The sequence below is a fragment of the Vulpes vulpes genome, chromosome 15 (assembly GCF_048418805.1).
Source record: "Vulpes vulpes isolate BD-2025 chromosome 15, VulVul3, whole genome shotgun sequence".
NCBI classification, from domain to species: domain Eukaryota; kingdom Metazoa; phylum Chordata; class Mammalia; order Carnivora; family Canidae; genus Vulpes; species Vulpes vulpes.
The window spans coordinates 86,745,055-86,758,350 of record NC_132794.1 but is presented as its reverse complement, the minus strand read 5'-3'; the positions used below and the strand labels follow the sequence as shown (position 1 = coordinate 86,758,350).

The following is a 13,296-nucleotide window of genomic DNA, read 5'->3' as shown; positions in this document are numbered from 1 at the left end:
TTAACCAGGAAGTATGAGTACATTTCACTGAATGCAAAGACAATTAAGATCAAAGAAGTAGGGCAGCCCAGGTGGCTCAGCAGTTTAGCACCACCTTTGGCCCAGGGCATAATCCTGGAGTCCTGGGATTGAGTCCCACATCTGGCTTCCTGCGTGGAGCCTGCTTCTCCTTCTGCCTGTGCCTCTCTCTCTCTCTGCCTCTCATGATTAAATAAATAAAATTCAAAAAAAATATATCAAAGAAGTAAGTTTAAAATTATTTCTTTCTCTTTTTTTAAATTTTTTAAAAATTATTTCTTTCTGAATGATGTATGAAGCATGTTATTCATGATCATGATATAAACTTTTTTTTTAAGATTTTATTTATTCATGAGACACATACACACAGAGAGAGAGAGAGAGAGAGAGAGAAAGGCAGAGACACAGGCAGAGGGAGAAGCAGGCTCCATGCAGGGAGCCTGACGTAGGACTCGATCCCGGGTCTCGAGGATCACACCCTGAGCTGAAGGCGGCACTAAACCACTGAGCCACCCAGGCTGCCAGGGTGGCTTTATATAAACTTTGTCCTTCATTTGATTATCCTTAAAAATTCACCTTTTAATACTATAGGGTGAACACAGAAAGCCTGTTTCTTTCCTGAATCTTTGATAGTATGCCTCTAATATTAGATTTAAAAATTTCTTTTTTAAGATTTTATTTATTTATTCATGAGACACACACAGAAAGAGAGGCGAGACACAGAGGGAGAAGCAGGCTTCAAGCAGGGATCCCAATATGGAACTCAATCCCAGGACAACAGGACCATGCCCTGAGCTGAAGGCAGCCGTTCAACCACTGAGCCACCGAGGCATCCCAAGATTTAAATTTAATGACTAAAAATTCAACTAGTGGTAGATATTTTTATTGAAAATTATATTATAAATTGTGTATAAAACATGTTATACTTTTTTCACTGAATTTTTTCATACCTTTTATTTTTTATTTTTTTTACATTTTATAGGTAAACTCATTGGAGTTCATTGTACCAATGGAATTAACAGAACAGGATACCTTATATGTAGGTAAGAATGATGTAGGTGCTAAATTTTTAGGTCTGTCTTCTTGAGAAGAAAATTTTAAAATTCAACCTTACCTATTCTATAAAATTAAAATGTTATTTTTAATTCAGGTACCTTATCGATGTTGAAGGCTGGGATCCAGATACAGCAATTCAAGGTATTTTTAGAAAGTTCAACTAAAAGCAAGGACCAGTGTATGCTATGAAAATGTGTCTAGTGCCATGTAAATCAATATGGATCAAAATATGTATATTAATGATTTTTTCTTTTTTATTCTAATATTGCTTTTTTGTTAATATCTTTTCAACTTAATACATTTTTTTAACTTAATACATTTTAACTAGATTTTTCGTATAGTCATTTACTCAACAAAAAAACATGGGAACATTAAAAATTAAGGTAATGTTTTTATATTAAGATATGTATAAATTTTTAGGATCTCATCAGTGCTACCAAAATAAATCATTTTATTACATAATTTATTAGCTTGTGAGTGAAATCCAAGGATCTTGTCACAAAATTTATCTCATTAATTTTATTTGATCAACATTAATCCTTCATTGATTGTTCTTAGCATTTGGTGAGGCCCGTGGTCATCGAATAAATGGATGTGTGTACTTAAAGGATCTCAAAACTCGACCCATGAGAAGGTAAATTTTAACCTGGACTGTGAGTTGTATCTTATCCAAGGATCTTATTCCTTAGTAAATTTCTTTCTTATCCTTTGCACTTTTTTTAAATTAAAACCTTCATTACAGCTCTCATTGTTAAATATAAAAACCAAAAGAAAACTAATCTGTATACCATTTGGACACTCTGTTGGCCATAACCAATTCTTGTGTTCAATATATTCATAAGTTTTAGGAAACTATCCTGAAGAATGTTAATCATAGTTAAAAACTACCATTGTTACCCTGTCAAAAAATTTATACTTTGTCATCTCCTAAATTTAGCATCAGAGAGCATTGGAGAAATTAATTTGAACTGGAAGAGCTTTAAGTATAAAAATATTACCAGTCAGTGACCTTTACCACATCAGAGGAGCCTTGAAATGCCTCTCCTAAAATGGTTGTCTTTGACTCGACGATATAGTAGATACAGCTGGATAATGTTTTAAAAAGACAGATTTCGGGGATCCCTGGGTGGCGCAGCGGTTTAGCGCCTGCCTTTGGCCCAGGGCGCGATCCTGGAGACCCGGGATCGAATCCCACATCGAGCTTCCGGTGCATGGAGCCTGCTTCTCCCTCTGCCTGTGTCTCTGCCTCTCTCTCTCTCTCTCTGTGACTATCATAAATAAATAATAATAAAAATAAATAAATAAAAAAGAGATTTCTAGGTCCCACTACATAAGCTGCTAATTTAATAGGTTTAATGTGTTTTGGAAGAGAAGTGTCAGGAATTTGATTTTTAAAAGCTTCTCAGTATTGGGAGCCAATGTGCTAGACCATATAAATTGACACGATAATTTATGGACTGCCAACCTGAGTAAATTGAAAAATGTACCCTTTAGTACATAAATGATTTGACTTCCTTGATAGAACTATTGATCATCATCTCATAACATTTTGAGATTGCTTTTTAGAAATAGCAGCACAGGGACACCTGGGTGGCTCAGTCAGTTGAGCATCTGACTCTTGGTTTCGGCTCAGATCATGATCTTGGGGTCATGAGATAGAGCCCTGAGTGGGGCTCCATGCTTAGTGGGAAGTCTGCTAAAGTTTCTCTTTCCCTCTTTCTCTGCTCCTCCCTGCCTCACATGTGTATGCATGCTCCCTCTCTCCCTCTCTCTCTCAAATAAATCTTAGAAAAAAACAGAAATAGCACAGTTTAATAGTGAATAGATAAAAGATGCAGTTGCTTCTTGAGATGTATACTAATTCATGATGCTATGTATCATCATAGAGGAGCATATTTTTCTTTGGGCAAGAAACCATATGCCCACTTTATTTAAAAACTACATCAAGCAGGATGCCTGGGTGGCTCAATTGGTTACATGTCTGCCTTAGGCTCAAATCATGATCTTGGGATCCTGGGATGGAACCCAACTTTGGGCTCCCTGCTCAGCCCTTCTCTCTCCCCTTGACCCCTCTTACCTCCGTCCATGCTCTCTCTCTCTCTCTCTCAAATAAATAAATACAATCTTAAAAAAGAAAAAAAAAACTGCCTCAAGCAAGTTACTTGGACAAAAAATTTAAACGATGGGCTAGGATACAACTTGCTTGTTTATTCACTTTGAAAGTGAAATTTAGTAATTCAACAAATATTTATTGAATATCTGATATATTCTGGGTACCATTCTGGATGCTGGTGATATAGCAGTGAGCAAACAGACTAAAATATAGAGCTTACATTCTAGTTGGAGACAAACAACAAACAATTTAAATAAAAAACGTAACTTGTGATGTGGTGTGAATTACCATAAACCTGGCAAGGAGAATAGAGGATGTTGAGGTGATGGCAGGGAAGGTGAAGATTTAGAAGGATCACCAAGGAAAGCCTCACTAAAAAGGTGACATGTGACTAAAGGCCCGAAGGAAGAAAGGGAGCAAGCCATGTGATTAGGAGATAGTAGTTTTATTATACATATGGTTCTGCCACATTTTAAGTCTTGAGTTCAGTTCGATATATCACATTTTAAATTACTGAAAAACCAAGGTGAGTGATAACTGAGTCTCATCTCTCCTATAGCATAGCAGTGGGGCAGTTAAATTCAGCATTTTGGTTTTTGAGCCTCACAAAAAAATAAGTACTAAATTTTTCGGGTGCCCTTTGACTCCAAAATGCAATGAAGAAAATTTTTATTGACCCTGGTTATTGCTTATATAGAAATGAATTCTCAGTGTGCAGAAAGGGAATGTGGAAACTAACTATTAAATGGGACATAAACACATCAGGTGTTTATATTTTAAGCACACAGTAGGGATATAGCTCCAGAGCCTAAAATTAAAGACAAAGGCAGCAAAGCTTTAGCAATTTTTAAAATTTAGTATTTACATAACATTTTCCCAACTTTATATTAACTGTACAACATGGTAATTTGGTATACGTATATACTGTGGAATGATTACCAAGATCAAATAATTAACACATCTACCACCTCATATATTTAACTCTTTTTTTGTGGTAAGAATGCTTAAGATCTACTCTCAGCATCTTTTAAGTTTACAATACTGTTTTATTAACTATATTCACCACACTGTACATTAAATCCTTGGAACTTATGCTTCTTATAACTGAGACTTTGTACCCTTTGAACTGCATTTTTCCCTATTTCCCTGGCCATTTACCGTCACCACCACCATCCCCATCCCTGGCAACCACAATTCTGTTCTTTGAAATGGGCTGGGTATTTTTGGTTTGAGTTTTTGTTTTTTGTTTTTTTTAGATCCTACAGAAAGTATTTATCTGTCTCTGTTTGGCTTATTTAAGTTGGCATAGTGCCCTTCAGATTCATCTGTGTTGTTGCAAATAGCAAGGTTTCCTTCTTTCTTAGGGCTAAATAGTATTCCAGTGTGGGTATGTGCATGTGTGTGTGCGCGCACCTTGCCCTCTTTTCTTTCTTTTTTTTTTTTAAGATTTTATTTATTTATTTGAAAGAGACAGCAAGAGAGAGAGCATGAGCAGGGAGAGGGGCAGAAGCAGACTCCCCCCTGAGCAGGGAGCTCCAACATGGGACTAGATCCCAGAACCCAGGGATCATGATCTGAGCTAAAGGTTGATGCTTAATTGACTGAGCCACCCAGGTGCTCCCCACCTTTTCCTTATATTCACACATTGAAGGACTTTTAGGTTGTTTTCATATTCTGGCTATTGTGAATAATGCTGCAGTGATCATGGAAGTACAGAGATCTTTTCAAGATGATGATCTCATTTCCTTCGGATAAATACCAAGGAGTAGGATTGCCAGATTATATGGTAGTTCTATTTTTAATTTTTCCAGGAACCACCACACTGTTTTCTATAATGGTTGTACCAGTTTACATTCCCACCAACAGTGCACAATCAGCTACACTGATGAGGTTTGCTGGGGTTCTCCTGCTCTCTTTTTTCCCTGTGGGATGAAATCCCTCCAAGGGATTTGCTGAAACCAAACTGCTTTGAACTGGGGGATGGGTAAAATTCTTTCTATGCTTTTCTGTGTGGCCATAGAACCCCACAAGGTTTCTACTGCTTCCTCGTTGTAGTCCAGAGCTTTCTTAGATTGGTTTTATTTGTCGTTAGTTATTGTTTTGTTGTTTTGGGGGGAGATGAGCATTGGTATCTCTTACCCTTCCCATCTTGCTAACATAACACCTCTATACAAAATTAATTTTAAGAGATGAAAGACTGTTTCCAGCTTAGATATGTATAATGCTGTAATTTCTATGTATGCTATTATAAAAGGATTTTATTTAAAACTGGATATGGTAGTCACCATACTTAAATCCAGTGTTTACTTTTGCCAAGTATTTCTTACTGAACTATTTATAAGGATTTATAAGAGGGGTGCCTAGATGGCTCAGTTGGTTAGGCATCAGACAGTTGATTTTGGCTCAGGTCATGATCTCAGGGTTGTGGGATCAAGCCCCACATTGGGCTCCACACTGGGCATGGAACCTGCTGGGCATTCTCTCTCTCCCTCTTTCTTTGTCTCTCCCTTTTCCCTTTCTTATTCTCTCTCCTTCTCAAAATAAATAAAAAGAATTTGTAAGAGTTTAATTGTGTTTCTAATTAATGAAAAGATAAAACAAAAGGCTATTAGAGGAATTTTTATTAGCCAATTTATAACGTATAAATCTTTCTTAGACCCAAGATTTCAGAGCAGAAAAAAAAATGATGGGACTAGACCTTCTGCTTTCAGCCATGAGAGAATAACAGGAACCAGATTTACTCTCTCACCTAACAGCTAAACAACTTAAAAAGCAGAGAAAATATATGAAAAGACAATTTTCAAGAAGTTGGATACCAAGCCTGGTGGCCTTTAGCCACCAGAGCTGCAGTCCCTGGGTCTCTGTCCAACTCAAGGTCTTCAGTCCTAGCAAGCTCCCTGTTGGTCGTGGGCAGTGTAGCAACTTTGACCTCTCCATGTCACCAAATCCATGCAGGGTGCTGGAGCCCCTCTGCCCTCTTAGTGGCATTTCTCCTTGTGACTACAGGGGGTAGCCGTGTGTCCTGTAAGCCTGCATTGCTGTTCTGAGTTGATTAGGGGGCTGGGTGGAGATGTAAATGTGAAGCCGTTTAATGAGCTTGTGTGATGCTGCAGTGTTAGCCCAGATTTCATTAGTGTGTGTCAAACCAGTGTCTTCCGTGGCCACAGGCACACACTTGCTCTTTTGAATGTGATGTAAAATTTGTACAGTAAAAGTTTTTATATTTTCTGTCAACTGCATTGGTCTTCTAGAAATGCTATTAATTTAAATTAAAATGGTTAGTATTAAAAAAAAAAGCATAAAGATACCAAGCATAAAGGACAGTTAGGCAAAATGTGGACATAGATGACCTATGATTGTTGCAGTTTACGCCTTGGAGTTTGCAGGCCATGGCACAGGAAAGGAGGAGTCGTGGCAGAGCCAGATGAATACCCTGAGTTAAGGAGACAATGATCAGAGAGACCAACGCAACTCGTGCTGGACAGGAAAGCTGCACAGAGAGAGAATTCTCTGTATCAGTAGAGAGGTGCTCTGCGTGTAAGCAAACTGCGTGGAGGCCAGGGTAGGAACTACTAGAAGATTAAAGGGAATGAATGGTTCTTACGCTGAGCCAGGAATAGTGCCTTTTCCCACCAGTCAGATTGGAAAACTGCCTAATTGATAGGGTTCTGGGGAGTATTCAGAAGGGTCTTGTTTCACTCACTGGTGGGGAATAGTTAGACCTAGACCAAACACTATTCTTAATTTACCTAATAATTCTTCAAAGCAATATGTAAAAGGATCAAATTATTTCCAAGTAACTTAACTACCTCTGACACAAAGCTCAAGAATATGTATAGCATGACAAAACATATAACACCATGAATTTAGGTTATTTTTCTCCTAATTTTTCTCAGTTTCTGTTCTGAAAATGTGGGAGGTTACACAGTATAATAAAAAAATATATATTAAAGTCAGGAGAGCTGAATTCTTGTCTGGTTCTGCCACTAACTTGTCATGTGACTTTGGTTAAGTTTTCCTTTTTCCTGGCACAGTTATCTCAAGAGTAAACTGAAGGATTTGGAACAAACACACTCTGAAGCTCCCCCACCCCTTTTAAAAATATTTTTATTTATTTATTTGAAAGAGAGAGCACAAGCAGGGGGAGCTGCAGGCAGAGGAAAAAGCAGGGTCCCTGATGAGCAGGGAGCCCAATGTAGGGCTAAATCCCAGGACCCTGGGATCCTGACCTGAGCTGAAGGCAGATGCTTAACTGACTGAGCCACCCAGGTGCCCCCTGAAGCTCCCTTAAATAAGCTTAAATTCTGTTGTCTTCAGGCCTTCTATATTTGTTCAAAGGAATCAAGAACATTAAATTCAGAAAACATAGTTTAATGGTGGGTTTTACTGTTTTTATCCAGCATGAGGGATTTTCTAGTTTTATTTGTTACAAAAAATATAATTTAAAGCCAATTTGAAATGTTTTAATTCAAATAATTTAAATTGGTTGCTTAATGCACAAACCAAATTACATATAACACATCTTAACAACTGGGATGCCTGGGTGGCATATTTTATATACCATGTAATTTACCCATTTCAAGGGTACAATTTAATAATTTTTGGTAAATTTACCAAGTTGTGTACCCATCACTGTAAATCAACTTTAAACTACTTCCATCTCCTAATAAAATCCATCATATTTATTGATTGTTAATTCCCATTCTCCTACCCCAGGCAACCACTACATATTTTCATCTCTATATATTTAACCTTTTCTGGACATTTCATATAAACAGAATCATATAATATGTGGTCTCTTGTATTTGGCTTCTTTCATTTTGCATAATATTTTGAGGTTCACCCATGCCATAGCATGTATCAGAAGTTGGTTCTTTTTTATTGCTGGATAATATTTTAATTATGGATATACCACATTTCATCTATCCATTCATCAGTTAATGGACATTTAAGTTGTTTCTGGTTTTGGCTATTGTCAGTAGTGCTGCTAATAACATTCATGTGAAGGTCTTTGTATGGTTATGTTTTCTCACGTCTTACAGGGATAGGATTGCTGGGTCATGTGGTAGACTTACGCTTAATTTTTTCCAGCTTTATATAACTGACATATAACATTGCATACGTTTAAGGTGTGCCACATGATAATTTGACACACATGTATGTTGTGGAATAACTACCACAATAAGGTTAGTTCACACTTCCATCACCTTACATAATTACCTTATTTTTGTGATTTTAGAATAGGGTTTATGATTATTTGCAATAGAGTCTAGTTGTCACTCCCATATATGACTTACTACCCCCCTCTCTTTTTAATAGCTTCTACCTCATTCTTAGAAAAAAAGTTTCCTTTTTTTTTTTTAACTTCCATCTCTACAGAATATTATTCCTCTTTAACTCTAGGATCTCATTGTCACTATCTCTTTGCCCTCTCATATCTTAAACCTCCCTTGCCACTTTTCTCTTACTTTGAAACATACTAGATTCAGTGCAGTCCCTATTAAAATTCCAATGGCATTTTTCACAGAAATAGAAAAAATAATCCTAAAATTTACACGGAATCACAAAAGACCTCAAATAGTCAAAGCATTCCTGAGAAGAACAAAGCTAAAGTCATTGCACTTCCTGATTTCAAATTATATTACAAAATTACTATAATTAAAGCAATATGGTGCTGGCATAAAGCAGACATATAGACCAGTGGAACAGAATAGAGAGCTTGGAAACTCATTCATATACAGTCAGTTTTTTACAAGGGCAGCAAGAATACACAATGGGAAAAGGATAGTCTCTTTAATAAATGGTGCTAAGAAAAATGGGTATTCACATGCAAAAGAATGAAAGTGGACCCCTATCTTACACCACTCACAAAAATGGACTCAAAATGGATTGAAGACTTAAATATAAGTCCCTAAATCTTAAAACTCCTAGGAGAAAAACTCCTTGACATTGGTCATGGCAGTAATTTCTTTGATAAGGTACCAAGAGCACAGGCAAAAAAAGCAAACTTAAGTGGGACTACATCAAACTAAAAAGCTTCTGCACAATAAATGAAATAAGTTGAAAAGGCAATCTAAAGAACAAAAGAAAATATTTGCAAACTCAGCAAAAAGAAATTTTTAATGGGCAAAGAGTCTGAATAGACATTTCTCTAAAGGAGACACACAAATGGGCCCATTGGTGTATGAAAAGATGCTTGATGTCAGTAATCATCAGAGAACTGTAAATTAAACCACAATTAGATATCACCTCATGCCTGTTAGGATGGCCATTATTTAAAAACAATAATTACTCTGGGACATCTGGGTGGCTCAGCAGTTGAGCAGCTGCCTTCGGCCCAGAGCGTGATCCTGGAGACCCGGGATCGAGTCCCAAGTTGGGCTCCCTGCGTGGAGCCAGCCTCTCCCTCTGCCTCTCTCTCTCTCTCTGTCTCTCATGGATGAATAAGTAAGATCTTTAAAAAATAATAATATAATAATAATAACTCAGGATATGGATAAAAGGGAACCCTGGTACACTCTTGGTTAGAATGTAAATGTGTACAGTCATTATGGAAAACAGTACGGAAGTGCCTCAAAAAATGGCTGGCTCCGTTGGTAGAGCATGCAACTCTTGATCTCAGGAGTTGTGAGTTCGAGCCTCACAGTGGGCATACAGATTGATTTTATTTTATTTTATTTTATTTATTTTATTTTATTTTATTTTATTTTATTTTATTTATTTTAATTTTTTAAAGATTTTATTTATTCATGAGAGACAAAGAGAGGCAGAGACACGGGCAGAGGGAGAAGCAGGGAGCCCATGATGGGACTCGATCCTAGGTCTCCAGGATCATGCCCTGGGCTGAAGGCAGCGCTAAACCATTGAGCCACCTGGGCTGCCCCAGATTAATTTTAAAAAATTAAAAATAGAACTATGCGTATGGCCCAGCAATCCCACCTCTGGATATTGAAAATCAGGAATTAATCAGGATCTGGAAGAGATACTTGCACTCTTAATTCACTGAAGCATTATTCCCAATAGCTCAGATATGGAAACAACCTAAATGTCTATCAACAGATTAGTAGACAAAATGAGATATATACACACAGTGGAATATTATTCATCCTTATTATTATTCATTATTATTCATCCTTAAAAAAAATAATCTGCCATTTGTGGCAGCATAAATGGACCTGGAGGGCATTATGTTGAGTGAAATAAGCCAGACACACAAAGACAAATGGTATATATTCTCACTTACATGTGTTATCTAAAAAGTCAAGCTCCTAGAAGCAGGGAGTAGAATGGTTACCAGGGACTGAGTAGGGAAGCAGGAAAATAGGGAGTTGTCAGTCAAAGGGTACTAAGTTTCAGTTATGTAAGATGAGTAATTTCTAGAGATTTAACATATGGGATAGTGACAATAGATAATAACATACTGTATACTTGAAATTTTTACCACACACACGTGCACACTATGTGAAGAGATGCATGTTAACTGTCTTATTATTTCACAATGTATATGTATATCAAATCATCAAATTGTATACCTTAAGTATACAAAATTGTAAAAATACTTAGAACCATTCTGTTGGTTTCTACATCTTGTACAAATTACCATTCCATTCTTTTGATCCATTATCACATTTTAAAAAGCACTTGTCTAGGATCACTACTTCAATTTCTTTACCTTCTTATTCTCTTCCTAAATGTATCATTTGTTTTTCCCACTTAATTAAAATTTCCTTCTCAGAGGTCAACAACCACCTAGCCAAATCCTACAGTTTTTCTTTGCAACATCTGGCATCATTAACTCTCTCTACATATACTTTAAATTGTTTTATTTTGGATACAATACTATCCAAGTTTGCCTCTTAATTTTCTCATAGCTCTATTCGCCTTAGTGGTCTCCTCTTCATATTGCAGATGTTTGATAAGACTGTATTTGGCTTTTATTCCTATACTCCATTTTCTTGTCACTTCAGCTCTTATTTCTATCATATGACCTCCAAATCTTGCTCACACCTGAACTTCATACAAAATCTCACACTTATGTAGGGAACATTTTCTTTTCAAATCATAGATGTTTGGGAAAGTTTATACAATAGCTCATAAAAATAATGACTTTTATATTTGTTTTTTAAAGACCACATCTACTTTATAATGCACTTAAAGCATTATCATCTTTCAGAATTTAAGAAGCTAAATAAAAGTTAACCAAAACCTGAATTTGGCCTGAGAGCTAGAGATTTCCTTCTTAGTATTTATTCAAGTACTCTGGGAGGAAAATTTATTGGTTACTCTTTTCTATTTCTTATAAGAGCTATTCAATTAAATCTTTTCTCTCATGTGTTTTTTTCTATTGAAACCTTTTCCTTGTACTTGTTTATAGCCTTTACCTGAGGAAACGTTATTTCCAATAGATAATGTATACACCACAACAATACTAGTATCCTTTTTACTAGAATTTAGAAAAATAATTTCTGAACTCATATTAAAATTCTACTAAGGTATTGATTGTCATTTATAGACACTCAGATATAATTCTTCTTACCTTCTCTGGCCTTTATCCCTGAGAACATCTTGCCTTTATAACATGTTCAGATATCATCTTTCTACTTTTTGAAACTAAACAACATTGTAGCTACACAAAAACCTTAAATGTCTTTTAGCATAAATTCAGTGAGGCATTCCTAAATACCTTCCATTTAAAAATAATATATATTTTTTTAATTTAATTTTATCTTCTCCAATAAATTAATTTTATCTCCATTTAATTTTATCTTCTCCAATAAAGATACAGTATTGATTCAACATCTCTTATATGCTGCTCAGGAATTATATTAAGTATTTCTATATGCCAGGCATGATGCTAAAGCTATAGGGGCTGGGAAGAGCCCTTGCCCTCCAGGAGACAGGTGAATAAACCAGCAGATATAAGAAGTTGTTAAGTGCTATGATGGAGAACACATTACCCATATTTTTCCATTCCACAAGTATTTATGGAGTACCTCCTGTGTCCGCGTACTCTGCTTGGCCCTGAGAATTCAGCAAGTGAATAAGACAGACCAGCTCCCTTTCCTCATGAGGCTTCTAAGTCTTTGTGCAGTCTTACAGGACCTCATGTGAGGGAATTTTGCATTGCTCTTTGCTCTACTTGGAATGCTGTATCTTTGCATGACTGACTTTGCTTGAATGTCACCACCTCAGAGAGTCAGCCCTTCCTGTCCCTCTCTCCCAATCACTATTATTCTACCCTGGAGCTCCTACAGAGCACTTATTACTATCAGAAATGATACCATTTACATACTTGTGGTCTGTCTCTCTTTTGAGAGCAGGGACTTAACCTGCTTTGATCATGACCATGTCTCTAAGTATTTGAACAGTGCCGGGCACATGTTGGGCACCTAACAAATATTTGCTGAATGGAAAAGTCAGTGATTGAATGCATGGTCCTGGAGAAAGGCATTCAGTAAGGTAATTTCAGATAATGGAAGTATGGGTAGTCAGGGAGGTATATGGAAGGGGAGAGTTAGGGATGTCTAAGGTCCGGTACTTTAGTACCCCTGACTTATTCCCATTCCCCCTTTATCTCTCCCTTCAGCCCTTCCTCATACTGCCTATTCCTGAAGCCCTTTATTTTTATGATCTTTTGGCCACAGAAGATGTTTACATCCTCAAAGTTGAAAATCCTAACATCCTAAATTTTGCTTGACTGATGACCTCTACCTCAAGGTTCTTAAGCTTTATTCTATCCAAGAAGGCCAAATGGAAAAATATTCACAGATTTTTCCAAGATGCAAATGGTGTGCAGATGTGCTTTTTATCTTATTTTGTGCTCAACTTATGTGTCTAAAAGCATATGACCTTGTTTCTGATTGAATTAGAATTTTTTATTGATATTTTTCCTTTAGTAATCTTGGAATGGATGTCTGGGATTCTGATGAAGATGCAAATCTCCCATCTAATTCTGTGGAAGAATCTGAAGATTGGTCCCCAAATGAAGACTTTAATGGGTAAAAGTAACATAATTGTAGATGAATATTTTATGAAAGTTTAGATACATATTAATAGGGGGGAAACCCATGGGATTGGGAATCGGGAAGTTTACAACCAAATCTGATTCT

At 36.6% G+C, this 13,296-nt stretch overlaps 1 protein-coding gene across 6 annotated transcripts in view; it reads left to right on the top strand.

Moving 5' to 3' along the window:
• The window catches only part of LOC112914182 (uncharacterized), a 49,426-nt gene that overhangs the window by 26,925 nt on the left and 9,205 nt on the right, over positions 1–13,296 (top strand). For all 6 annotated transcript variants that reach the window (XR_011997519.1, XM_072739635.1, XM_025991192.2 and 3 more), the window contains 4 exons: positions 1,001–1,061; positions 1,169–1,215; positions 1,633–1,708; positions 13,084–13,185. Coding sequence is in view for 5 of the 6 variants with exons in the window: in XM_072739635.1 (XP_072595736.1) it covers positions 1,001–1,061; positions 1,169–1,215; positions 1,633–1,708; positions 13,084–13,185 (286 nt within the window). In the remaining variant the exon portion in view is untranslated. The remainder of the gene's footprint in view (positions 1–1,000; positions 1,062–1,168; positions 1,216–1,632; positions 1,709–13,083; positions 13,186–13,296) is intronic.